Source organism: Rhinopithecus bieti, unplaced genomic scaffold, assembly GCF_001698545.2.
Source record: "Rhinopithecus bieti isolate Rb0 unplaced genomic scaffold, ASM169854v2 scaffold_64050, whole genome shotgun sequence".
NCBI classification, from domain to species: Eukaryota; Metazoa; Chordata; class Mammalia; order Primates; family Cercopithecidae; genus Rhinopithecus; species Rhinopithecus bieti.
In genome coordinates this window covers 197,174-224,033 of record NW_016824175.1, presented here as the reverse complement: position 1 = coordinate 224,033, position 26,860 = coordinate 197,174, and the positions used below count along the sequence as shown (strand labels likewise).

The following is a 26,860-nucleotide window of genomic DNA, read 5'->3' as shown; positions in this document are numbered from 1 at the left end:
GTGCCAAATGAGTAATGTCAGTTCCCTAAGTCTGAGTAAATCAGTGTCAATATGTAGACCTTCTCTTTGAAGTCTACAAGAATGTCTGTAAGGAATTAGTGTAAGTGGTGCTCGGAGTTTCACAATTTTGAGCAAAGGAGCTGTATTAATATTCATATTTTATTCTCGTGGATTTGGATTGTACATTTTAAAAGCAAATGTACATCTTCTGTTTTCTGGTAAAAGTTTACCCTAGGGGAAGTAAAAAATTAATGAGATTAAAAAAAAGAGGCAATGTTACTGGTCAAATGGGGATCCTAATATGGATGCAGGAATTAGGAAATACAGCTCAGAGGAGTATGTCTGTGTCTCCACAGCCATTGTCTTTTGTATTTAATATTCTTATTTTCATAGTAAATAGCTTAAACGAAAATACTGGGACTTCTAAGGACAGGTTAAGCTTCTTTGTAGATATTTTATATTTCTTATGGTAAGAATGGGAATTGAACAATTATTATACCCTTGAAGAAAATGTTTAATACTTCTTCTGTCAGAATTCATTATCAAGTTGTCTGATTCCATATTGTGTTTCCTTTACTCTGTTTTTTTTTTTTTTTTTTTTTTGAGACGGGGTCTCTCTCTGTCATCCAGGCTGGAGTGCAGTGGCGCTATCTCGGCTCAGTGCAAGCTCCACTTCCCAGGTTCAAGCGATTCTTCTGCCTCGGCCTCCTGAGTACCTGGGATTACAGGCACGTGCCACCATGCCTGGCTAATTTTTGCATTTTTAGTAGAGACGGCGTTTTGCCATGTTGGCCAGGCTGGTCTTGAACTCCTGACCTCAAGTGATCCGCCCACCTTGGCCTCCCAAACTGCTGAGATTACTGTTGTAAGCCATGGTGCCCGGCCTGGGTTTCCTCTACTCTTTGCTGATTAGATGAAATTTTTACAGTGTTACTGGCTTACACAGAAACATGATTACCCTATTCTGTTCTTTTCTTCTCCTTTCTTGTTGCCTTTGTCAGTCTAGATATTTTTATACTGCTATATAATTGTGCTTACTGAAATGATGCTGTCAATAGAAAATCTTGAATATTTCATTCATTTTATGGTCTGTGAGCTACTCCCTGCTAAGGCTCAAAAAGCCCGTTTTCTAGGGTGAGGATGGAGAGTTTTATCTTGAGCTTTAAATTTTCCAAAGAAATAGTTATTCGTTTTAGATCTATTCTATTATTTTATGGTATTCAAGTAAAAGATAAGTGCTAACAATTCCTTTCCTTTGAGAAGGGGTAATAATAATCTCGAAATTGTAATGGAATTTTTAATATCTTTAAGGTGAAGTTATTGGTTGATTTGTTTTAAATTTTAAAGTGTCAAAACTTTGAGTAAAGCCGTTTTTAATAATCTAAGAAGACAGTGACCAGATTTAAGTAATCATGGACTAAGAGAACTTAGAGTCTATAGACAGAAACTCAAGAACTGTGGTTCCGAATCAGAATAACTGTCTGCTGTGGTTTTATTTTTTTTTAATGTTTGGAAATAATATGGATTAATTAGATATGTTGATAAAGAATGTTGAAGAGAAGGTGCCATAGCCAGATTTTCATATGGTAAAAATAATAAATGGAAGCTAACCATTACTCTCTAAAACTGACAGTGAAAAGAAGCCCTTTTCTAACAGTTTGCGGTGATTGGAATACTGTTCAGTCTTACATTCCTGTCTCTCCCTTACAGTGTTGGAAAAGCCACTGAGAACAGGTGTTCTGTCTCCTAGCTGTCACCTGTGTTACCAGATTTAATTCAGCTCAAGCAGCTTTATCTTATGTATCTATTTCGGAAGTATTTTAACAGGACAGTAATAGGCAATTTTCTCAAAACTAGTTTTGTGACTTTCCGTAATAAGTCTCTAGAATCTTATAACCCTGAGAATAGTTCTTTGGAATGTCTGCCTTTCTAAAAAATAAACTTTTGCTTTATGGACACAGTAGATTAATATTGAAAAGTAGCTTATTAATATCAGATTAGATTTTACTTTGAGAAAGATTTAAATACTGTCCAGTTTCACACTTTTACTGAGATCTCTCTCATTAAGTTTTAGAAAAGAGATTTTAAATTTTCTATAAAATTCAAATAATTTAGAATAGAATAAGAAAAGCAAAATTCCCAGAAACCGTATTCCATAGTAGGTAATATTCTCACAGACTTCTTCCTGTGTTTGTGTGTCACTTTGTTTGTATCTATATCCACGTGACTTTACGTACATTACTGGATGTGGCTAGCGTGTGTGTACTCGACAGTATCCCGGAATGACCTTTTTTTGGCACCTGTTATGATTGGAGAGGGCATGCTGTAACTTACCTGACCAGTTCCCCATGCAGCAGGCGTTCGTCATTTCCACTGTTCTGTGTGGAAACGCCTGTCAGATGTCAAAGGTGACATGCAAATGCTATCCTGGAACTCATGCCCCATTTCCAACTTCTGAGGAGGAGTCTTCTCATTATTACTTATTTCTGAATGAAACTGAAGTTTATATTTTGTTTTCTTTTATTTGAATTTTATTTTCCTGAAATAGCCATGAATTTTCCAGGGAAAAAATGAGAAAAGCATACTATTTTGTGAAACTTGCTTTTAAGATTTTGTTTACAAAAAAAATACCTTTAAAACACAATATAGTCCATTGCATTTTTTTAAGATAGAAAATTATATACATTTATGTAATTCTGCCTGAACACCTTTGGTAGGATAAGTTTATTAACATGGGATATTTAGGTTTAAAGGATAGTGTACACGTTTAAATTTTGATAAAATCACTAGCTTGTTATTCAGAATATTATACCCATGTACATCAACAGCACATGAAACTACTTTTCAATTTTTTATTGCCTATTTGATAAGATGAATTTTTTTATTTTCAATTTTTTTTTTTTTAGGCAGGGTCTTGTTCTGTCACCCAGGTTGGAGTGCAGTGGCACAGTCATGGCTCACTGCAGCCTCAACCTCCTGGGCTCAAGCCAGCCTCCTGCCTCAGCTTCTGAGTAGCTCGGACTATAGGCGCACACCACTATATATGGCTCATTTTTAATTTTTTTCTGGAGACAGGGTCTCACTGTATTGCCCAGGCTGGTCTTGAACTCCAGAGTCCAAGCAGTCCTCCTGCCTTGGCCTCCCAAAGTGCTGGGATTACAGGCATGTGCCACCACACTGGCTGTCTCATTTTAATTTTGCTTCATTTTCATATATATAGTTCCCAAATTACAAAGTCATTTTATACTTTGAAGGCATGGTTAGAGACAGACATGTGCTTGGATGTGTGTGTGTGTCCGTGTGCTCCATGCTTGCTGGATTGCAAGCCTGCTGGTGAAAATCATGATACTGTAATTCATGGGCAAGGCAGTCTGTCATAAGAAGCCCTGGGCAGCCAGCCTGCTGGGCTGGCAGACTGCCTTGTGGAGCAGGGCTGTTCGAGAGCCTCTCTGGTGGTGGAAAGGGTCTCTGTGCTGTGCAGTGTGAGCCGCTGACCTTGTGTATCTGTGGAGCCCTTGAATGTGACTTGTAGACCAAAGAACTGGACTTCAGTTTGCCACATGTGGCTTGTAGCTACCATATTAGATAGTGCAGTTTTGGAACATTCATGTTCTAAATGCCTATACCACTCCAAGGGAAGCATCTTTAGGTATAAAATATTGACCTCTTGAGGGGCCTAGCATTTGTCTCCCCATCACGCCAGAGTTACAACTCGGAGAGTTCTTAAAGAAGCATATAACTACTTGACTCCCCACCCTTCCTCTCCTTTGTATACACAGCAGGTTCTATAGCAAACACTGCCCTGCACAGATTAGTGGCTATCACTTCTGATAGTGTTGCTTTTGCTCAAATGCCTCACAAAAAGTCAGCAGATTAGCTTTTTAAAAAACTATATAGCAAAACAAAGTGTAGATTTTTTCCCCAAAATAATTGGCACTGTTTAGGTTAAGAATTTGGAGACACAGTTTGAAAGTGGGCCCCTATTTCTTCCTCTTTAATATACGCATATTTCTTACATAAATGAATTTTGATTTCATAACATAGAGGAGTTGTAGATTCATGTTATTTTCCCTATTTAAATTCAGATAAATGCAGTTTTCATATGTGGACTAAATGTATCATTCGGAAATAGAATTTAGGGCTTTAAATTTTGTATGATGTGCTTTTACAGTAAGTGAGTTAACAGAGAAAGTGAGTAAATGGGAAAATCACAGTGAGCTACCTGTTTTCTTTTCCATACTTGGCCTGCTGAAATGGAATACCGCTCCACTGAAATCCCTTCAAAGACTTTTGTCTTGGAATTTTACAACTGCTTTATAATATTAAATTTTTATATTACTATTCTTTATGTCATCTAACACACTTGGTTTACATCCCACTTTGAAATAAAAGGATCAAATTAAGTCAAAAAAGACAAGTCAAGGTAATACAGAGGGGACATATTATTCCAGTGTGTCTTTAAAAACTGGAAAAGACCCATCCCCTACAAATGTTTCAGAAGGCATTTTTCTCTGTTTAAGGATCACAAGTTTTAAATTTTATGTTAATGTAGGGTGAATCAAAATCAGCCCACTTAACAAAATGTAGAAACACAAGAAAATGCAGATGAGGAAATAAAGAAGAATCTATGTGGAAGAATTTTATTACTAATTTCAAAATACTTTGGTTCTACATCTAATCCAAAAAGCTCTCCCAAATTTGCAGCACTTGATTCTCTGACTCATGTTCTTGACCATTAGGCGCTTACTGAGATCCGACGAAGGGAGCTGTTGGGTGGTACTTCCACATTAGTAGGAACTATTCCTAAAATTTATTTGCTCCTGCCCTTTTAAAAATACTCAGAATGATATGTGTTTTGCAGGACAGTTAATACTTTAAAAATAGACTCATAGAAGTCTATAGAAAGCATTTAAAGTTAAATTTTAACTTGGAATGTTAAGCCTCATGTACTTTTTAAAACTCCCCATTGGGAGTTCACCTAGAGCTTTATCCGTTGGCTACGCACTGGCATGCCAGTGTTGACTTAGGTCTGGGTAGGTTATGTTTGAGGCATTTGTACTATAACTTTCTGTTGTTGAGATGGTTAAAGAAAAAAAATCATGATGAAATCTCTGTTGAAATTAGAGAAATTTGTTTCTGAATATAGTTTTCATGCTTTTGGGTATGTAGGCAGTACAGTCTTTTTAAATTCCAGAAGTAAAGAGAATGCACATATAATGTTTAGAATGAAAAATGGGATCAAATGCTGAATGAAAATACTTTGAACATAAATTCCTTATTATGTATCTATGAAGCTATAACTGCTCTTGCTTTCTGATAAACCATCTTTTAGTGTGGGAAATTTATTAATGTTTTCACCCCAAATGTAAGTACCTTTACACCTTCAACATACATATTAACAAATCTAGAATGGAGATTCGATTTTTAAATAAGTAGAAATTGAAGCCATTGTTTTCTTAAATAGTAGACATAGTATTGAAAACAACTGATGAATATTAATCAAATATTTTACAATTTTAAGACAACTGGGTCTTATAATTTTATACTAACAAAAGTAGACAGTTAATTTTAGAAAGATTGTGTCTGAGCCAGGCACTTTTACAGGGCAGATTTGCAGTTCACCACAAGCTTAGTCAGAGGAAAAAATAATGGGAACAGTGATAAAGCCAGAGGATTTAAAAATTGGATCTGTAATATAAAACTGTAAAATCTTATGTATTGTTATCGAATCTAGGCCCAAACAAGAAGAAAAAAAGCTCACATAATTTTCCATATTACCTTCCTGTGGTGAATTTAACAATGGTTATGATCAGAAAGGATATGACTGTGAAATGTTTTGGATGTTGGTGTATTTGACCTTTGTGATATGTCTTTTGGTGGTTTGTTTAGAATCTTATTTGAAGTTTATCTTTTAACTCTAAGGGATTGAGAAGGTGATATTGGGCTGGTTCCTATATCAGGATGCTTACAACTTAATGTAGATTAAATAGAAAGCTCACTCAGTGTTTCCAAAGTTGATGAACTGAAAATATTTACAAAGTACACACAGTTTCCTTGTGTTGCCTCTGCAGTGCAGAAGGGGTGAGAGGGAATGGAAAGTAGGTAGTACTTACATTGACTGGATGTCAGCCCCGTTAATCAAAGAACAAGTCATATTCATGCCTCGACCTGAAGACAGAGACATTTAACTTATTTTCTGAAAAGAATGGAAAGATTTATTCCGCTGAGGAGTGCATTCTGCCTCTGCCGTTCAGTCTTGTTCTTCCTTTAGAGACTAGTGTTATGTAGAAGGGGAAAGGAACAAGTAGATACAAAATCTGTGTTCCATAAAATTTTTCTCACTTCCCTTTCCTATTTCTAAGTCGTATAGCACACCACCGAGGGGTAAAGTTACCAGAAAAAGTGCATTAATATTGAATGATAAAATTTCTGACATGCATAGCACCCTTGGCTCTGTAGATAAATGCTGTTTTAGCAGTTTTTGTGTGTGTGTGTGAACCTGTGGGCATAGTGGATTTAGAAATACTACATGTTTTTTCTATTGCAGTTTGTTTTGTAGACTATATTTGAGAGCTGCTTTCATGGTTACTAAGTCAGCCCAGTAGTAGATGGCTGCTACAAAGCTGCTCATATCATGTGAACTCTTGATCTTAGTGAAAATTTATCTTCCATTAGAGAAGAAAGAGTTGGCCTTGTAAAAATTAATAAAGATAGATACAGCCACAGTGGTATTCAGTGGCATTTGGTAAATCTGGATGAACAATTCTTGTGCATCAGTGATTCTACGGGACTAACTTATTGATTGACTAAGGAGTGGCCCGTGACTGGAGTCTTCTTTGCCAGGATGCTCTAATAATCCACCTCAAGACATTCTTAGTAGTTTGAATTCTCTTGAGGTCCTACTTTTACCTATAATAAGGCATATTTGTGATAGCTTAGAGGAGGTTTTTAAACTTGAATTCTTACAAGTTAAAAAAACTACTCTCAGAAGCTCAAGTGCAAATACCTGTTGGGACAGTCTGTGGGAGAGTTAGGGTGCGGCTCTGTGGAATCCTGCATAGTTCAGTGTGATTCGTTCCAGAGGAGAAGTGGGTAGGTCAAATTTTCTACCATTAACACTAGCAATTGGTGTGATGTACTGTTCTTCTAGTCTAATAGGCGATTTCAGTGTGTCAGTACTGGGAGTGAAAAAACTGAACAGGAGTATATTTTTAGAAAATAGTTTTAAAAAATGATTTTCATTGATGGACTACTTGAGTCTTAGTGGTTTGAAGGGAGAAGGGGCAGGATAGGGTAACTCATCACCACTTACGCTGGACCAGCTTCACTTTTAAAGTCTCAATTATTGGAGCTTCTTAAAAATTCTGTGTAATTTCCTTTATATTCCATTGTTGCAAGTGGGTCTAGAGGATATTGCAGAGTGTCTTGACTTCTGTAACAACATAGAATCAAAATAAATTTAAAAACAGCTCCTAGATCTCCTCCATAAGTCTGATTGCAGAACACAAAAGAACCAAAATAAATTTTATCTAAGAGGATTTTATCTAAGAGAATTTATTTTGATTCTTTTGTGTTCTGCGATTAGAATTATGAAGGAGATTGAGGAGCTGTTTAATCCCTAAAATGATATAGGTAATTTATATGTAGATTAGTATTTCTACAAATAAGATCTAGAGGCCACTTGTACAGGAATCACCTTCTGTGCTTGTTTAGAACACAGCCTCCCACCGGGCGCGGTGGCTCACGCCTGTAATCCCAGCACTTTGGGAGGCCGAGGCGGGTGGATCTCGAGGTCAGGAGTTCAAGACCAACCTGGCCAATGTGACGAAACTCCATCTCTACTAAAAATACAAAAATTAGCCAGGTGTGGTGGTACCTGCCTATAGTCCCAGCTACTCAGGAGGCTGAAGCAGAAAAATTGCTTGAACCCCGGAGGCGGAGGTTGCTGTGAGCCGAGATCGCACCACTGCACTCCAGCCTGGGTGACAGAGTGAGACTCTGTCTCCAAACAAACAAACAAACAAAAACAGCCTCCAGGGTTCCACCCCAGACAGGCTCTGGGGATAAGGCTCAAGAATCTACATTTCCAGTCAGTACTGTAGGTGGCTGTGCTCACTAATACTTCATTGAGCTCTTGGTGACATTATTCTTGATTGTTAGAAGTCAGCAATTGATATTTCAGTGTCCTTTGGCAATGAAATGATTCATACATCAGAAATAAAATGATTTATGTTGGTCAGAATATGCTGACACAGACTTGGGTGTAACTGCTTCCCATTTTAGATGGGTCCTCATATTCTTGAGTTTAACTGCATGGAACAGTTTCTCCAGTAGGCAATGAACACAGTAATGAGTGGCACCAGTTCAATTCCACTGATACGTATTGAACATTTACTGTGTGCCAGGTCCTATGCACGGCTGTTGCAAAAGAACGCTGAAATTGACATTAGGGACCCTGCTTTCACAAAACGTAGTCCCTCTAGGGGTCAGCCTGTGTTTTTGTACTGCCTGTGAGCTAAGAATGGCTTTTATGTTTTAGATTGTTGAAGAAAATGACAAGAGAAATAATTTGTGATGTGAAAATTATTTAAAAAATTCAAATTTTAGTATCCAAAAGTTTTCTCTGAACACAGCCACACTCGTGATGTGTGCATTATTCATGATTGCTTTGTCACTACAACGGCAGAACTAAGTAGTCAAGACAGAGACCAACCACATGGTCGCAGAGCCTAAAATATTTGCTCTCTGGCCCTTTCCACAAAATGTTTCCTGACTTTTGGCCTAGTTTGCTGTGGAAAGAATATTCTGGATATTGGGAATGCCCAAGGAAGGTTGAAGCCCTCGTCTCATTTAATCACAGACGTGGGGACTTGGCTGAGGTGAACTCTAGCTGCATAGATGTATGTCTGAAAAAAGAAGTCTGGAGTTGCAGTTTTGCACTTCTTTCCTGCTTTTGGATACTCAGTGAACCGAAATGACCAAGATCTCCACAGGTTCATTTTCTGCCAAAATAGGTTTCTATGACTGAAAAACTGTATCTCTATAAAGAACTGAAAATTCTGTACTAATAAAGGTATTTAGTCCTGAATGCTCCTTTAAGTAATGATCCTTGGGCATCATTATCAATAGTCAGCTATGGATAAACTTTGACAAGATCAGGAGTGGCCAGTAGTGTCTTCCAGGCAGAAACACCGAGGGGCACCAAGTGTGTCTGTGACTTGATTCATGCTTTGTATGTTTTCTACCTAGAGGCATCTGGTTCAGTGTAGCCCGGCAGTTACTTACAGCTGGCTTAAGAATCCCTTGTTCAAGATGTTCACGTTTTCTGTTATTTTTTTCTTAAAGGAGGGCAGCCTCAACATGTACTTTAGTTCTTCCATAAACATGTACAGCACTGCTTCAGATCTGTGATTACTGTCACTTTTAAGTAGTTACAACAACTTTGCCATGCCATAGAATGTTTCTTTCTTGATTACTTATAAAAGTTAACCACAGTCACTCCCACGTGCCAGCAGGTGATGTGAACTCTGGATTCTGACCTGAACCCTGTTAACAGGGAGGCCTTGGTTGAAGAATCCTCAGGCCTGCAAATTGAGAATAGGAGTAATTTTTCAAAGCCCGAGAAAGATTTGGATCAGAAATAATCTGTACATATTATAAAGCATTGTTTTTATGTTTTTCTGACCTTGTTGTCAAGAGCTATCTGCTTAGTTTACTTCAGAAGCTACCTCTTTCTTAGTTGTAGCTTTTTCTCAAGTCATTGACAATGTTTTGGTCTGGCTGACAGGTGCCAGCTGAAGCCCTTCAGTGTGAATGCCACAGAAAGCGGCTCCACAGCTTGTTACCTTAAAAACCCCCAGAAATCTCCTTGTACAGCCCTGGGACAGAATGTGCAATGTCCTGTTGATTTCTTTTGTGAAATGCCAAGTCTCTAAATTATAACTAGAAAGTCTTGGAAAGAAAACTCTCAAGTTCATCAAATGTGAAAGCATCTTACAGCAAATGTTTTGTTCCTACAAATCACTGGGAGGGATTTTGGTTCTGTCAAGAGTCCTCTTTTTGGTTTGTGTCAGTTCACCGAGAAAGCGCCTCAGCCTGTGAATCTGGGAGCAGTTTCTATCAGCCTCTGTGGCCTTCCCTTGGGTGGCGTGAGGCCCATCACAGAGCAGTGCTTGAGAAGGGCTTCATGGTGTCTGGAATAGGATTCCTCATTTATCACCGAAAAGGTGGGTGGGCAACAAGTAAATAAAAGGAACATAGAAGCTTTCAACAAAATAATCCCCTTTGACTGTGAAATTCCTTTTGGCCAGTCCTTCTATACAGCCCAAATCCTTGAAGTTTCTAACAACTGAAAAAAACAAAACAAAACCCAAATACTTAAAGCATAACCCCCACAGCTCCCTTAGCATAAAATGAGAGAAGTATTCCTCTTAGTGCGGTTCAGCAGATTGAGACCATCCAAGGGTGGTAAGTTAGGGTCCAAATAAAACTCAGATTAGCCTCAAGATCCCGTTAAAAGAGCATGTGAAGACGCACCACTTTACGTCTTCTCAGAAGACCAGCAAAGGTTAAAATCACCAGTGTGTGCTTGTCCGTGTTTCTGTGATGAGGTCTCTCGGGAAGTTGGGGCAGTGCTCTTAATCACACCTATCGGAAACCCCTGGGGGCTTTCAGGACTATGAATGCCTAGACCCCATCCTGCAACCAGTTGTATCAGAATTTCTGGGGTGGCACCCAAGACATTGGTGGGTTTTTTCCTTTGAGGTAAAATTCACATATACACTGACGTGCACAAGTCTTAGGTGTACCATTCAAAGAATAGACAGGGGCGCACACTGGTGCAACCCAAGTCCCATCAAGCTACGGGGAAGCTCACTCTTGTCCTGGGCCAGTAGATCCCCACTCCCACGGCCCCTCCCCAGACAACCATTGTCCTGCTTATTTTCCATGAGGGGTAAGTTTGGCCTCTTCTAGAACTTTATAGAAGTAGATATTGGTGTTTCTTAAAGGCTTCCCAGGTGGTTCTACTGTAATAGACACTTAAGTAGGATATCTGAATCTGAATGGTGCTTTGTTAAAATGAGGTATAAGACACTCCTGGGGTAGTTATAAAGGCAGTATCTTCAAAGAATTCTGGAAGTTTCATCAGAGTTGAGAAGATGGGGTGGGCCCTATCCAGGTGACCTTGTTTCCTTTCATGCTTTACTCAGTCATTTTCCAGGCCCAGATTACCACTTTTAATTGCACTCAGAAGGAGAGAGATACTCCAGCAAACTAGTTCTTAAGCAAATTTAAACAGACAAAATCAGACTTTCATCCTCTATTATACCACTTAGTTTTGTGAAATGAAGGCACTCAGCATGCACTGCATGCATTCTGTCTTTCCAAAAATAAGGAAATGTTGCTTGCACATGGTTACACCAAATTAGCAATTGATTTAGAAATGTTTAAACAGATAGAACCAAGTTTGTGAGAGCGTGTAATATCCACAATTTATGTTAATTCTCTATTTAAGAAGAGTGGGAACTGAATATAGACCTTTATTTAAACTGGGTAATTACATGAGCAAGTGTTACCTAACTTCTGTGCTACCGTTTCAAAGGAAGAACAATCTAGTTAAGATGTTTTAGCTATAGTGGTATTAATTCTGATATAAAATTCTGATTCTAGCAGTGCATAATCTTTGCCCATATAGAAATAATGGATTGCTTTATTTTCTAAAGAGTTAGAAACGAGAGGTGAACGTGCAGAAAGGAAAAAACAACAAGAAACTCCTGCACATAGTGCAGTGCACAGTACCTTGAGACAGAAGCAAGAGGTCTTAGCTGGATGGAGCAAGGCTGGTCAGCAGGGCTCAGGCCTCCTCTCCCAGCTGTCACTACTCAAGGGACCACAGAGCCTAGAGCTAAGATCCAGAGGGGAAGGGATTCCTGCCCTGTTGAATTGATGGAAGGCTGTGCATGATAGTTAGTGGAATATTAAAATTATATTTCAGCGCTACATAACAGTGTTGGTTGTATCTTTCCTTTGAATAATGTTTCCTATTAAAGGAACCAGAACCCCACTGATAGTATTAGAAGACTTCTAACCTGGTGTAGATTGCTATTATGTCTGAATTTAGATAAATTCATACTTTAATGATATTGATATTTGAAATCAGTTTTAATAGTGCACCCAAAGTTTGAGTTGGCGTGAGAGAAGGCCATGTAGCTAGAAGCATGAGTTTTTATTCTCCTTTCTTTTAAGAAGAATGTAGATTTTATAAGCACCAAGAACAACGTAGCAATCTCTGACCATCTTAGCTTTTCTCTTCCCTGTATCTGACAGTTCATCACACTGCTTATTTAGTACAGAAAGCAGTGCACTGAAGGATGTCCATTCTAGTAAGTAGCTGACTGTGCTTCAGATCCAGGGCGCACCTTCTGCATTCCTGTGTGAGATGCAGAATGCAAAACGGAGGATCATTTTTTATTGTAGTCTAGGGTACAAGTGTACGAGAGGTGCCCGCTAGTATTTCACAAATGTGTGTGTGTGTGTGAAAAGCACTGGCGATCTTGTTAAAAATGAGAGTGGTTTTCAGTGTTCTCACTACAAAAACCAATTAGCTCTATTTCGCCATTGCACATATTTCAAAACATCACACTGTACCCACAAGTATATATAATTTCATTTTACCAATTAAAATTTCAAAAAAGTTTTTTAAAGAGTTGCTAACCAATGCTGCTGATTAAACAAACTTAATAACTATAGAGTTCAGTGTTTGTGTAAAGTTTTGTCTCTAAACAGTGCATATGGCCAAATACTGTGCTAATAAATTGAGTGAGTTCTTCATATCCTCCTTCATGTGGCTGTGTTCAACTCATTTTAATTTCAGTTAAGTTCTTTTGTTAGTTTTCAAAAAGAGAATTCTCAAGTTACATCAATTCCCCCCCCCCACCCAAAACAAAAAAAAAAAAAAAAAAAAAACCAAGATTATAAACCCTGCGTTCAGGAAATTTCACTGCACTTTATATTCCATATCTGTGCCATGGGTACTGTCTTGGCCATGCATCGCAGTCACCTGAGGAATAAACAAATGAACAAGCAAATACAAATCACAGGCCCTGCCTCCAGAAATCACAGCCCAGATGCTCAGCGAGTAATGCCAGCTGCGTTTTATAGAAGTTCAGTCCGTATCTCTGATGTGAGGCCAGGCATGAGAAGAGCGTTTTATAAAAGTTCAGTCCGTATCTCTGATGCCAGGCCAGGCTTGAGAAGAACTGCTCTGTAATCGGCGTAAACAGAGCCGCTGTGGGCACTGGGCACAGGCCACAAAGCGGCCTGAGGAGACAGCACTGACTGTACTGCCAGAGCACCTAGGTGAGAAGTGGAGTCAGGAAGGTGCAGTGCAGACATCAGGTAAATGAAGTCAAGTTTAGTTTCTCACTAATAAAATGTGTTTCCACTTGTTATTTAGATATTTGATGTGTATCTAAACAGTGTATATAAGTATAATCAATTCACTTAAGCCCTAGCTAAAAGTTCTGAGTTATGTGAGAAATATTTGTCCTTTCCTCTACTGTGTTTAGTATACTGGAGTGACTTCCTATGTTTACAGTTCTTTTAGGAAGAATTATACCATTGGGCAGAGAATCGTCATCTAGCGACCTGAAAAGTTAAAGCATCTATTAAACTAGCGGCCACACCCACTCACTTCCTCTGCAGTATGAACTGATTACATTTGCATGCCTGGTGTTTTGCCTTTGCTTCCTTTAGGCTGTTGTAACATCAGGGACTTTGACTAAGGAAGTAGGCATACTTGTCCTCGTTTCCTAGCTGTTTAGAAATAACATGCGTAGAATCCTATTTTTTCTTCATGTGAAAGTAGACTTTTCTGGTGCAATAAATTGAGGAACCTAATTAGCTTGCAGGCTAGACTAAGAATTGGAGTTATTACTGAGTAGATCCATGATGCTAAGAAATGGAGATGTTAGTGTGCAGCTGTGCTGTACACAGTGAGTGACACAGATTTTCAGAATCACCTTTTAAACAAAGAATACTGTTATATTGAAATTCACCATTCATTATTGCTAATTTAAGATGTTCCCTCAAAGGACTTTAGCCACTGATATTGTTTGTAAAATAAGCGATTCTCCCTTATGCCTATTATTTGTTAATCTAAAAATTAAGTTTTAAAATACCAAGAAAAGAAAAAATATATACTCCTCTAAGGATATTATATCAGGTACAACATAAAATTTTAAAATTCTCACCTTGTTCCATTAGATGCTGTTTTTCTTTGCAAATATCCAAGATTTCTCTTTGTCAAATATGTTAGAAAAAGTGCATCTTTTAATAAACTCTTTGCATACTGTTTCATATATGTCTTTTACATGAATATAGACATGAATTGTCAGATTTTGTACCATTTTTTATTCTTTTATTTTCAATAGAGCATTAAGAAGAAGAATACAAACAAACAGGAGATGGGCACATACCTGAGATTCATTGTCTCCCGCATGAAGGAGAGGGTGAGTCCTGCTCAGGGAATCCTTCAAAATATCCCAAAACATATTTTACTGTGGTTCATTCTTTCAAAGTTGAAAGAGCGAGAAGTAACGAATATGTACATAGCAATATGAAGTGTGGAGAGCACCCTGTCGTATTTCTTTTCTGCAGTCAGCAGTTCTATAACAGGCAGTTCGATTTTTTTGTCTGTTTTTGACATGGACATTTTGACATAAGCTACATGAGATTAGAAACGTTTACATTTTTGAATGTCATTCATCAGAATGAACGTTTTCATTGATGACTCTTTAAAATGAAAGGTAGTTTTTCCAAATAACTATTCTATCACAACTTTAAGGAATGTCATATTAAACTATATAGTAGTATATGTACACTTTTTCTGTTAAGTTTTAAAGTACTTCCTCTGAGATTTTGCTTTAAAGGTAGAAAATCCTGGCTGGGCGCCATGGCTCCCGCCTGTAATCCCAGCACTTTGGGAGGCCGAGGCAGGAGGATCGCTTGAGCCCAGGAGCTCAAGATCAGCCTGGGTAAGATGGCGAGACCCTGTCTCTACAAAAATAAAAAGATAGAAAGTATTTTGAGCTTTAGGAATTGATGTCTTACCTGCCTTCCTTTAACCACATTTAAATTGATGTACTAACACCCTCTTAGGCTATAGATCTTAATAAAAAGGGGAAGGACAGTAAACACCCGATGTACAGGAGGCTGGTGCACTCAGCTGTGGACGTTCCCACCATTCAAGAGGTAAAGTCGGTTTCTTTTATTTCCATTTCAAATAAATCTTCCTAACTAACAAGTTAAAGAATAATGTAGCAGTTAAGCAGATTTTGGTTCTTCTTTCCTTGAAAGTATACTTTTTTCCACTTCCTAAAACAAAAGACAAGCATAACTACCAAATGAAGCATTATTAATTTGTAAATTTCATGTGCTTACTGTAATACAAATTAGGTGTCATCTTTAAAAGGCCTGGTTCTAAAGATGAGCAACTTATAGCTTCTTGGTCCTTGTTGATTTAAGGAAATGCCTTACAGCCTGGGCAATGTAGTATTTCAGATGTAAAGAATGTTTTCCAGGTTTAGCAGTGGGACCTGAGAGTTCCTCTCAGATAAAAAAAGTAAAGCATAGAACTGATCTGCAGTCTTGGGAAACAATGAAATGAACAACAACAACAAAATATGGTTAGAAAAGTTAATTATTCTTAAAGGTCTTAATTTTACTGACTGTAGCTGAGGATTGTGTTAGTTTGTTCATGTCCAGTAACAAATTGCAACAAAATCCAGTAGAACACATAGACATATTTGCAGTCAGGGTTACTGAATTACTAATTTTGCACCTCATGTGTCATGTTGGAAATTTAAAATCTTACACTTGGTCATTATAGCCTATAGGGAGACCACAGGAATGATTTTAAATCATCCTACAGGTTTCCTTAGTCCCTGAGAAAGACTATAGCTGTATTATTTCAATATAAGATAAGGGTAAATGAAGGTTTTTCCCTTAAAGTAACTGGTAAATCCTGGAACAAAACCAAGTAGTTTTAATTTTACCTCCTACCCCCAGCCATAGCCCCTTCTCCTAAACTGTAAGACCTCTACAGAATACGTAAGAACCCAGACGTCCCTTCCTCCCCCACTGCCTTTACTCATGCAGGTTCCTTCCTGTTGAAATCCTCTAACATTTGGCACAGAGAGGGACACCTGAGATATTATTTTAAAATTATTTATAAACCAATTCCTAGCCCCAATTCAGACTTATAAATATATCTTAGTAGTTACGGTAAACTGTCACAGAAGCTAACAGTTCTGGTTTTCAATCTTGATCTTCCTGTGTTGTAAAGAATGACAGGTGTGTGCTTAGGGTCTCATCACCCACACTGGCCCAGGCATTCATGCATTACAAAGCTCAGCAGCAGCTTTCTACATTGTTGTCAAATGAGATGTTCAAGCCATTAGAGTTCACTCTGATAAATTAATGTAGTGTCTGTGTGGCTGCAGGATGTCTGACCTGTTGTGCTTCGTTATACTGCATTATGAAAACCGCAGGTGGAGTTGTTGGCTTCTTTTACACACATTCTCTGTCAATACTGTGGGATGGCAGTAGTCATCCTGTGTCATCCTAGAAAAGTCTGCTTGTCCTCTGAACTTAGTCCAGACAAGTGTTTTCACTGGTGACTCTTTTCGTCATTCTGTTTTTGCTCCCTGCAGAAAGTGAATGAAGGGAAATACCGAAGTTATGAAGAGTTCAAAGCTGATGCTCAACTGCTTCTCCACAACACCGTGATTTTCTATGGAGGTTGAATATTTTTGTGTTTTTTTGTATGCATTTTTAAACACACCATGTACATTCCATGTTGAACACTATCTTTCATAAAACATTACATTCAAAGAATTAATACCTTAATGATCTACAGTAAGTGATAATGTTAGAGTATAAGGTTAGGAATATCTGGTGATACAGATTATAGAATGGACTGGCCAAACACAAAATCATAGTATACTAAATGATGAAAACACAATTGTTTTTTGCAGTTTTATATGTATTTGTTTTAGCTGAGAGGTTTTTTATACGCACTATGATTAATTCTGATCATTTCCCCAGAAGTACCACATCATCCAAAGGTAAGGTCACTCTCTATACCTAGAGAATTAGTGGTTGTGTTGGATGGAAAGCAAAAGCTGCCTGTGTAATTTTATTTTGCTATTGTTATTTTAAATGGACATTTTGGTTTGAAATGGTAGATGTCTCCTTTTGCAGACTGAAGGAAAAGGATACTAACTTTGAATCTTGTATTTGCAGACTCTTGCTTATAGGTAATATGTTTTTAATTACAGCAGACAGTGAACAAGCTGACATTGCGAGGATGCTGTATAAAGACACGTGTCATGAGGTACTGTTCACTGCCCAATAATTGTACTCTTTCTGTAATTGAAATTAATTTATTTCAGGATTCCACTCTTATCTGCATTTTAATTGTGCCATTTCCTTTAAATGTTTTTTATTGCCGGGCGTGGTGGCTCAAGCCCTGTAATCCCAGCACTTTGGGAGGCCAAGTTGGGCAGATCACGAGGTCAAGAGATCGAGACCATCCTGGCCAACATGGTGAAACTCCGTCTCTACTAATAATACAAAAATCAGCTGGGTGTGGTGGCACATGCTTGTAGTCCCAGCTACTCGGGAGGCTGAGGCAGGAGAACTGCTTGAACCTGGGAGGTGGAGGTTGCAGTGAGCCAAGATAGTGCCACTGCACTCCAGCCTGGTGACAAAATGAGATTCTGTCTCCAAAAAAGAAAAAAGTCTTTTATTTTCATGTTTGATGTAGATGGGAAATAATGCAAATAGAAAAATAATTCTCGCGAAACTGGGAGTCAGATTTAGTAACTAATTAACTTCTACAAGGGAACTCTCAGCCACCTTCAGGACTGTTGCATTAGCTACGTGCTGCATGCAAATGTGTCTTGCTGGGCAGATGTGCAGTAAACATTACCCTCTTGTAATGAAGGATCCAAATTTGCATCCCTTCTAAACTACATAGGCAAAAAGCAAACCCAACCAAACAACGAAGTACATATTCATACAAAAAATGAAGGCTGGGTGCGGTGGCTCACGCCTATAATCCTAGCACTTTGGGAGGCTGAGGCGGGCGGATCACCAGGTCAGGAGATCAAGACCATCCTGGCTAACACAGTGAAACCCCGTCTCTACTAAAAAAATACAAAAAATTAGCTGGGCGTGGTGGCGGCGCCTGTAGTCCCAGCTACTCAGGAGGCTGAGGCAGGAGAATGGCGTGATCCCAGGAGGCGGAGCTTGCAGTGAGCCGACTTTGCACCACTGCACTCCAGCCTGGGGGACAGAGTGAGACTCTGTCTCAAAAAAAAAAAAAAAAATGAAGTACATTTAAGGAAGTATATTTTTTGGTGGTCTTAAAACACTCACCTGTAGCCTAGCCATATTATCTTTGCAAAAGTTCCTCAGTTTATACAAAAAGTTTTGTTTCTTGAATTCATTTCAAATTTTACTTTTGTTTTTATTTGTTTAATAAGCATTTACTGGGTGCCTCCTATGTGCCAGGCAGTATGTGAGGAGGAGTAAAAGGTGATCACAGCAATAAGCATTTGCTGGGTGCCTCCTGTATGCCAGGCAGTATGTGAGGAGGAGTAAAAGGTGATCACAGTGCAGGCCTCCTGTTCATAGAGCCACATTCTGAAGAGGGAGACTGGGAAAAAGGAAAAAGAAACAGATAAAATATGTCTGTTTACAAGTTGTAAAAGAATGTTGTGAAAGAAAACAAGGAACTAAAATAGAGAATGAGGCACAGGTAAGGACTGCTGTGATTGGTAGCAGATGTTGTTACCTTCCTGAGGAATATTCAGTCTGAAGTGCTAACCAGTGAGGTCTGGGCAAGGCCCGGTCAGACCAGCCTCGGCTTCTGTTCCAACTGGGGCCTGAGACCAGCGACATGGTTCTAAGAGGACAGTGACAGGGTCTTCAGTGCCATTTATTGAAAACTTTAAAATTTAAGCTTAAAAGATTAAGGAACAAAATTCAACACTATTTATGTATGTCAATGTTAATTGACATGGATACATTTTACATAGTTTAATGTGTATGTATGTTTTCTGTAGGCTAAAGTAGTTTCTTTTCTTTTTCAGCTGGATGAACTGCAGCTTTGCAAGAATTGCTTTTACTTGTCAAATGCTCGTCCTGACAACTGGTTCTGTTATCCTTGTGTATGTGAAATTTTGTGATTTTTGTTTTTTACCTCTTAAGTGTGTAACATACAGCTCTAAGGAAGTTTACTTCCGGTTTGGTTAAAGATTATAATTTTCTTCCTAAATTTCTAAAATATCATAGTATATATGGGTTTAATGAGTATAAACAACTGAAACGAAAAAAAAAAAAAAAAACAGGGCTTGTTACCCATTTCTGATTTTAAAATGAGATACTGAATAAAATAAATCTTGGGTCCTTTTCTTTTGAGACAGGGTCTCACCCTGTTACTCAGGCTTGAGTACAGTAGTGTGATCTCGGCTCACCATAGCCTCGATCTCCCCCAGGCTCAAGTGATTCTCCCACCTCAACCTCCAGAGTAGCTGGGACCACAGGCACGTGCCACCACATCTGGCTAATTTTTGTATTTTTTTGTAGAGATAGGGTTTCACCATGTTGCCCAGGCTGGTCTCAAATTCCTGAGTTCAAGCAGTCCTCCCGCCTCAGCCTCCCAAAGTGCTGGGATTACAGGTGTGAGCCACCACGCCCAGCGTCTGGATCCTTTAATAAAGTGAATTTTTGTTTCTCTTTTCATTCTTTCACAAGAGACCTAAGGCTTTGCATTTGTCTGTAGCTGTAAAATTTCCCCCAAAATGATACGGCTTCAAGCCAGGCACTGACAAAGGGAATTCTGAGCATTCTTGGCCAGCAGCCTTGGCTGCCTGAGAGAAGCCAGCCCTGTGAGACAGTGCTGTGCCAGCCTAAAATGTCCCCATTTCTAACAAATTCCCGGGGGTGCTGATGCTGCTGGCCCCCCTGGCTGCACCTGGCAAAGCGGGTGCTCTTGTCTGCCACCGTCATGCATGTGGATGGCCTTGGCTTCAGGGGCAGCCATGCTCCAGTCCCAGCCTCTTACGAGGAACTCTGATGCAAATAGAAAATCAGTCAATCCCAGAAAAAAAAAATCTCATGTTTAAGAGTTATGAAATAAATGTTTTAGAAATAATAGATTTTACCTGGCTAGTTTAATATTAATGGTACACTTGCATTTAATACTTTAAAAGTAATATAACAAAGTAAAACATTTCATTTCCAGATACCTAATCATGAGCTGGTTTGGGCTAAAATGAAAGGTTTTGGGTTTTGGCCAGCCAAAGTCATGCAGAAAGAGGACAATCAAGTCGATGTTCGCTTCTTTGGCCACCACCACCAGAGGTAATTCGCGACCCCATGTTCAGTGTCACCGCCGTGCTTATGAAGTCTTAAGAAAGTCTGGTGATTTCTCTATCAGAGATGCATGAAGTTTATTTTAAATTGGAAAAAAAAAGCACATTATGCAGCCAAGAATATGTTCCAAGATAAATTGTTTCCAGATATTTTTCAGATACTGTTTACTAAACAGGACATTTTTAATAACTGGCACTGTTGAACTTCAGAAGCACATTAGTGCTAAGACTGAATTTATAGTACAGTGGGCAGGAGGGCCTCAGGCTGTGTCCCTTCCATAAGAGGGGAATGACATCACAGTTGCTCTGGCCATCTTCAAGGCTCAGTTAAAGACATGGACTAAAATCATCGATCTTGTGATCTCAGAATGTGTGTAAATACCTGAAGTGTGCATAAAAATAAGCCACAGTAGGAATAAAGAATTAACATGCAATTTATTTGGTTCATTTAACACAGATATTGAGGTAAGGTGAAAAAGTGACAGTAGTCAGCTACGTGATCTAAAAGTGATACTTTCCAACGATTTAAATGAACAGCCCGTGAGGCGTCTCCTGTCGTGCCAGGAGGCTACTAGTGCGTAGAGAAGCTGCACAATGAGGGGCCTTACTCCTCCCTGTGGTAAAGTTTTACTTGGTCTTTATTTAATTTAAACAGAAGTGTAGTTATAAGAAACCTATAAATACCATAAATTTCCCAAAAAGTAGTTCTGTTCTTTCATAAGTAGATACTTGCCTGACACTCTCATGTCAAGAAACATTAAATGATGATCCAATAAAATAACTCAATACAAAATGAATGTTTTATTTACATTATTATTAAGTGGTAATTTTTAACATATGCTTAATACCTCATACTCAGATGGTTTTAGTTTCTTATCAGAACAGGCAAGGAGGTAATGTATTTTTGGTAGGTTAGGGTAAGTCTTTATGTGAGATTGTGTCCTTGCTTCACCGTCTTCTACCCTAATCTTGACACATTAGTCAGTTTCTCTGAGCCTTAGCAAAATAAGGGCCTCTTACAAGAGTTGTTGTAAGGTTTAAAGAAATGTTTAGAGACTGAGCACAGTACCTAACACATAGTGAATACTCAATAAAGGTCAGCTTTTATAATACAACAGATATTCAGGGAATAACGGGGGACAGTTTGCTTCCATGTTTTTCACGTTAAGTAAAACACAGTTAACTTAGAAAAACAAGAATTCAGTTATTTTATAGCGATACTAATAGGAAAGAATAGCCTGATAATTAGAACTTTTAATCTATATATTTTTCTTTTTCATCAGCTTGCAAGTAGCTTTATAGTGTCTTCAACCATGAGTGATATTAATAATGAGTTAACTGGTTAGATGTCATTTAGTACACTATGCAGAAAATAGTTTTAAAGAATATTTGGGCTAATCTGCAGCAGTCCTAGTCTGTCACCTGAAGAGAGAATTAAAACATCAGATTACATTTTTAGAGGTATTTTTTTTCCCTCAAGCTTCTTAGGTCCTAGAAGATTTTACCTAAATAATTCTAGACCGATGGGACTCTTAGACTCTTAAGGACTTTATTTTAGTAAATAAGAGAGGTTGACAAACTATGTAAAATCATTTTCCTTTTTCCTGGATACAATGTGAACAATTCGAAGTGAAGGATTGGTTAGGATATACTTTATAGAATGTTTAAAAAATTTGATTAAATTATAATCATGAATTTTTAATTAAGCAACATATGCTCAAAAGTTCTAGTTGATGAGGAGCCTCTGCTTGCAAGTTTTGGCTGATAATTATTCTTTGCTAGTCCATGATATCATTACATGTAAGTGGGAGGAAAAAAAATGGTTTTGTACTGTTCGTTTCCTCCCATACGCGCCAACAGAATACGCTGCTCCTTCGTAGACAACGAGCACATTGTAAATTTCCAGGAAAAGGGTCGAGTATGATTGTGTGTACATGTGAGAGCTGCTTCAGTGAGGTTTCTGCAGGATTTGCAAGATTTTGCCTGCCAAAGAAAGTAGCCGGTAAGACCTGTCTTAAGGAGGCTGAATCTTTTTGCTGCAAGTCGCTGGTGGATGGCCCAGGCCAGGAAACGAGGTACAGACAAAAAAGAGCTAGAGCACTTTGGGCTCATTGACATCAGATCACAGAACCATTTTATTCTGCACGTATAGTCCGAGCATTGACAGACATAGAGCCAGATTAGACTCTTCCGCTTTTTATTAGGCTTCCCTTAAATTGCAGGGTGTTTGTTTGCTTTTTAATTTTTTTGTAGCTCAGAGAGCATGCCCTGGGATAGTTTTTTAAACGGAAACCTGATTATCTGCAGTACTGGAGCTGATTAAAAGAGAATAGAAGCACATCGTGAACTGTGTGAGGCTTTTTAAAGAACAGATGTGAATCCATTTTATTTAAGTTAAATAAGGAAAATACGCCTGTAGATACAAGTTCCTTCCAGGTAGTCAGCACTGCTTGTAACAGAATTCTCTCTCAAAAGCAAACTACTTTGAAAAAGTCAACAAACCACTTGTATTGAATTCCTACTACATAATAGGAAATCAATAAACATCTGTTGACTGGAAGAGTAAATATATTCAAAATCTAATGGCAAGAAACTCTTCCACAAGCATAATTTCATTTGTACTCTGCATTGGAGTTTAGTTTTTCAAAGTTCAGTTTACTTTGATATGGTTTTTAACAAAGTACTTATGCCAGATGAGACATAATTGATATAATATTCACCAATGTATTTATAAATAATGTTATAGAAGTTCAAATCTAACAGTTATAGCTGTTGTTAGCATCTAATGATACAGATTACTATGTATTTAAAATGTGCTTCTAGATTGTAAAGTTTGGCTTGTACAAGGAAGTAGAAATCGTTATTTATGGCTGAGCCACATGTGTGATTCTCTAAGAGATTCCTTCAAAACAGTCACAGGCCCAGCATTTCTGGAGCTTTATAATTACAGGCCAGGGATGAAAACTGAGATACATATGCTTGTAGCAGGAAAAAAAATCTTTAACAGAAAACTGAAAAGCATAACTGTGTGTGTTTCTAGTAGCATATCGCAACGTGTACTCTGCCATAGAAAATGTCTGTTCCTCATGCATCCGTATAGTTTCCTACCTCATTGATGATGTTCCCTCTGCCTGGAATCCCTCCACTCACATTGTCTGCTGTCTAAATCTTTCTTCTCTTCCAAGACCAGGGCCGAATAAAATGTTCTGACCACTCACAACCAAATGTAAACTCTTCCTCTCCATAGCACCCTCGAGTACCTTGACTACCTGCTGCATTGCATTATAATTATTCCTTAGTTCTTTCTGACAAAATTGTAAGTCCATCACAGGCAGAGGCAGTGTAGGAAGTGCCATCCTAATAATCAGAAGACCCGAGAGATTCCAGCCACCAATAGTTTACCTTAACCCCTGTGGGCAGCGTCTGTTGCTGCCGTCAAACGAGGCAATGAAACTCAGGACCACGTAGACCCCATTCACTTTTCCATTCTTTGTAGTGCCTTCCCCTGGTACACAGCAAACATCTGTTGAATACAACATTTGGGATGGGTACGAATTTAAATCCAGAAAGAGACCAATGCCCAGGAAAATGTTCTTGAATTTTAGCATTCTTTCCAACAGAACCAAATACAGTTTTCATTTGCTAGTTTTAGATATGTATTGCACTTATGTTCACAGCTCACTACATTGTGGCTAAATAATAAATGGCTCTGCTTGTTAATCTGGTTTCTCTAATGAGTAGAGGCATGATGCAAATATGACTTACTAGATAATATTTTTAGATGTTCCCATTTTATATGAATACATGTATGTGTCTTGTGAAAATTTCTGGGCATTTTCAAGTGATTCTTCAGTGCTAACTGCAAATAGCTAGATAGGTTATATTAGTTTACAGTATTCAGAACAACAAATAACTTTAAAAGGACTTATGAAGAATACAGATGTGAACTGTGACATAACTTTAAAAGGACTTAGGAAGAATACAGATGTGAACTGTGACAAGCTAAGCTGATTAAATTGTGAACAATTGGGAGGCATTTGTGAATCGAATTCTGAGAACTTTTGTTGACTGTGAAAAACAAAACAAATCTCATTTATTTTCCACTTGGTAACTGTTTATTCAAGCCATGACAAAGCCTAAGTGATTGCAGTTTTTGCAATTGGTTACAGTTACTTTTGCACCAAGCTAACAGCTGAGAACTGCCACAGGTCACACTTTATGGCAGGCAGGGTCCACTGAAGCCCTCGACCGCCTTTCCTGCCATTTGGGGTGTTTCTAACTATACCTTTACGTGTTTTTCCTAGGGCCTGGATTCCTTCTGAAAACATTCAAGATATCACAGTCAACATTCATCGGCTGCACGTGAAGCGCAGTATGGGTTGGAAAAAGGCCTGTGATGAGCTGGAGCTGCATCAGCGTTTCCTACGAGAAGGGAGATTTTGGAAATCTAAGAATGAGGACCGAGGTGAGGAAGAGGCAGAATCCAGTATCTCCTCCACCAGTAATGAGCAGGTGAGTGTGTCTCAGGAAGGAAGTGCCTATTCGTTCTTACTTTTAAATGCAGAAATCTTAGTGTACACTCCTCACTGTAATGAACAGATTTTGACATTTTCCTTCCCTTTTTTACATTTGTAAAGTGCTCTGCCAAAGTAAACCAAAACCAATTCAAATGAATACATAGATGTAACAGTGACCTTGACCCTGCCAGTACCAAGAGAGTTAAGTACAACTGCTCCTCCCTGAAGGTGCGCTAGCTCTTTCAAGCCAGAATAGTCATTAAGTCAGTGGTAACTGAGTGGATGGAAGGATGCAAAAGGTAGAAATGTATTCACTTCTCACCTGTGGGTCCACTATGAGTGTTTTCAGCAGAGAAGTATTTCCTAGTGTCTGGAATAATATATTACTTTTATAATGCCCACAGCTAAAGGTCACTCAAGAACCAAGAGCAAAGAAAGGACGACGTAATCAAAGTGTGGAGCCCAAAAAGGAAGTAAGTTGCCCACCTTGCAGTATCCAGGTGGCAAATGAAACAGGAAATATTTTCAGAGTATTTTGTATTTTCAAAGTATTTCAAAGACAGTCACTCTTGGTGGATACTTGTGACATTCAGTTGCTGTCAATCGAATAATATCCATCAAGCTGAAACCAGTCTTCTGACTTCCCTGTCATTATCTGTTACCCTGGAATAGCATACATGCTCCAAGTCTCCATCTTAATTCAGCAGCCACTGACCAAAGCTTGGCTAAGTGGGAAGGGCACGTTGCTATTAATACATTTCCTGGGAGCTCTGATATTTTTCCTGAGTATTATTAAAAACAACACATTTATCCAGTATATCGGTTGTGCCAACATTTGAAAACTTGGAGACTGTGGTTGAGCTCAGCCGTTTTAAGTGATATAAGCCCTGCATGTTTTAAAACTGTGTAAATCTGGACACATTTCAAACATATATTCAGTGAGAAGTGGTTTAGGCTTTTAGGAAATTTGTTAATGAATCTAGTCCAATGAAGTGATTATAAGTTGACAATACTTTTATATTCTATAAATTTTACGTTTATTTTAAAACAAAACTTACAGTATTAAGTAAAATTATAAATGAAGCTTATGTTTGTAATTGTAGCTGCTGTTAACTGCATGTCCTTTTCATTCACTGATTGGGGGAGATTTGTTTATTTTTAAATTGTGGCAAAATATACATTAAATCTACCACCCTAACCATGTTTTTTAACAGAAGTGTATGGTATGGCTGTTTACGTATATCACTGTATTTTTAGCCTAATAGAGTAGTTCTTGAACTAGTGAATTATATTGCTTTGTTTTGCATCTAAACTCTTGTCTTACATTTTAGGAACCAGAGCCTGAAACAGAAGCAGTAAGTTCTAGCCAGGAAATACCCACGATGCCTCAGCCAATCGAAAAAGTCTCCGTGTCAACTCAGACCAAGAAGTTAAGTGCCTCTTCACCAAGAATGCTGCATCGGAGCACCCAGACCACCAGTGATGGCGTGTGTCAGAGCATGTGCCATGACAAATACACGAAGATCTTCAATGACTTCAAAGACCGGATGAAGTCGGACCACAAGCGGGAGACAGAGCGTGTGGTCCGAGAAGCTCTGGAGAAGGTAATGCTTGTCGCCACCGTGGGTGCCCAGCTGCGGCCGGCACTCCTGTCGTGGTTAGGCTCCTTTTCCTCATGCATCAACCCAGTAGCAGCTTTTAAATGGAGCAATAGAATGACACCAGTATCTTTTATAGCATTTCAAGTAATAATGATACTTTTCTCACCTAAATTTTTTACACATGTACCAAAGGGGAAAACGGTACCTCATGCAGGTAGAAGCAGTGTGTTAAGTTTCTGCTCCGTCGTAGACGGTCTGTGTAAGTTGTGCGCTGACTTACTGTGGGTTGTCTTTTCATTCC

At 38.5% G+C, this 26,860-nt stretch overlaps 1 protein-coding gene and 1 long non-coding RNA gene across 9 annotated transcripts in view; one reads left to right on the top strand and one right to left on the bottom strand.

The window, feature by feature from the left end:
• Positions 1-26,860, top strand: part of ZMYND11 (zinc finger MYND-type containing 11) — a 74,183-nt gene that overhangs the window by 41,584 nt on the left and 5,739 nt on the right. For 5 of the 8 annotated variants that reach the window (XM_017862176.1, XM_017862177.1, XM_017862171.1 and 2 more), the window contains 9 exons: positions 14,433-14,510; positions 15,160-15,252; positions 16,713-16,800; positions 17,340-17,395; positions 19,158-19,235; positions 20,312-20,430; positions 24,746-24,953; positions 25,363-25,431; positions 26,290-26,562. In XM_017862176.1, the coding sequence (XP_017717665.1) occupies positions 14,433-14,510; positions 15,160-15,252; positions 16,713-16,800; positions 17,340-17,395; positions 19,158-19,235; positions 20,312-20,430; positions 24,746-24,953; positions 25,363-25,431; positions 26,290-26,562 (1,062 nt within the window). The remainder of the gene's footprint in view (positions 1-14,432; positions 14,511-15,159; positions 15,253-16,712; positions 16,801-17,339; positions 17,396-19,157; positions 19,236-20,311; positions 20,431-24,745; positions 24,954-25,362; positions 25,432-26,289; positions 26,563-26,860) is intronic. The other 3 variants (XM_017862178.1, XM_017862172.1, XM_017862175.1) reach the window with 1 other exon arrangement.
• Positions 15,261-26,854, bottom strand: LOC108522073 (uncharacterized). Its single transcript, XR_001883363.1, has 3 exons — positions 26,765-26,854; positions 23,844-23,964; positions 15,261-16,706 (listed from the first exon to the last, which is right to left on the bottom strand). It is a non-coding gene; the product is annotated as an uncharacterized LOC108522073 (long non-coding RNA).